The sequence below is a fragment of the Histoplasma capsulatum genome, genomic scaffold (assembly GCF_000149585.1).
Source record: "Histoplasma capsulatum NAm1 scaffold_1 genomic scaffold, whole genome shotgun sequence".
Taxonomy (NCBI): domain Eukaryota; kingdom Fungi; phylum Ascomycota; class Eurotiomycetes; order Onygenales; family Ajellomycetaceae; genus Histoplasma; species Histoplasma mississippiense.
The window spans coordinates 4,368,717-4,369,618 of record NW_001813982.1 but is presented as its reverse complement, the minus strand read 5'-3'; the positions used below and the strand labels follow the sequence as shown (position 1 = coordinate 4,369,618).

Below are 902 nucleotides of genomic sequence, written 5' to 3'. Positions count from 1 at the left end.
ATTGCTAGCTACGTGGCAAGTTATAATATGGTGGAAGGATTACTAAGCCCAGGGCAGTTGACCTGACACCCCCACTCACCATAGTAACTATACACAATGCTACATACAAAATTTGCCTTCAAATCAAGTACAGGTACAAAGACAACTGGAAAACGAAGTAGTTAAAAAAAAAAAAAAAAAAAAAACCAGCCATCAAATCCATCAATTTTTACCCCCCTATCCCTTCATCTTAATAATCTCCTTCCAACGCGTATATTTCAACATTCCGAGCGGCTTGGTTAACCCGTCTGCCGCGTTCTCGGCGGATGGGACGTACCGGACCGATATCTCATTCTTGCGGACGAGATCCCGAAGGATATGGAATCGGACCTCTATATGCTTCGATCGGCGCGGAATCGCTTCGGAAGAGGATAGCTCGATGGCAGACTTGTTATCGGCATGAATCGTATAAGCAAGGCCATTCGCCGGAGGTGGGTTGGGGTGATCGTCGGCATCCAGATTATTGAGGCTGGACGGCACGAAACCGGCATCTTCTAGGAGCTCCCGTAGGCAGACGAGCTCATATGCGGCTTCGGAGGATGCGATATATTCGGCCTCGGTTGATGATTTGGAGACCCCTGTCTGCCGGCAGCTTCGCCAGGCGACGGGGCCCCCCGCCATATATATGATGTAGCCGGTAGTTGAGCGGGATCCCGGATCCCTACCGGCCCAATCGGCATCGGCGTACGCCACGGGTTCGATATCGGCGTCTTTGTAGTAGGTTAAAATAGCCGCATTAATCGTGCCCTGCAAGTAGCGTCTGTCTCGATCTGCTCTATCACTGTGTTGAAAGCGGCCCAATTCTTCGAGAGATAGGAGACGGGCCGTTCTTAACTGCCCCTAGAAAGCCTGCTGCAAAGCTA

General features: G+C 50.7%; 1 protein-coding gene across 1 annotated transcript; it reads right to left on the bottom strand.

Moving 5' to 3' along the window:
* Positions 1-123: 123 nt before the first annotated feature.
* On the bottom strand, positions 124-660 carry HCAG_01243 (predicted protein; the record flags this gene model as incomplete). The annotated part of the gene is made up of 2 exons (XM_001544146.1): positions 124-145; positions 317-660. The coding sequence occupies 2 exons, from the start codon at positions 658-660 to the stop codon at positions 124-126; spliced, it is 366 nt and encodes a 121-aa protein (XP_001544196.1).
* Between the last annotated feature and the right edge of the window lie 242 nt (positions 661-902).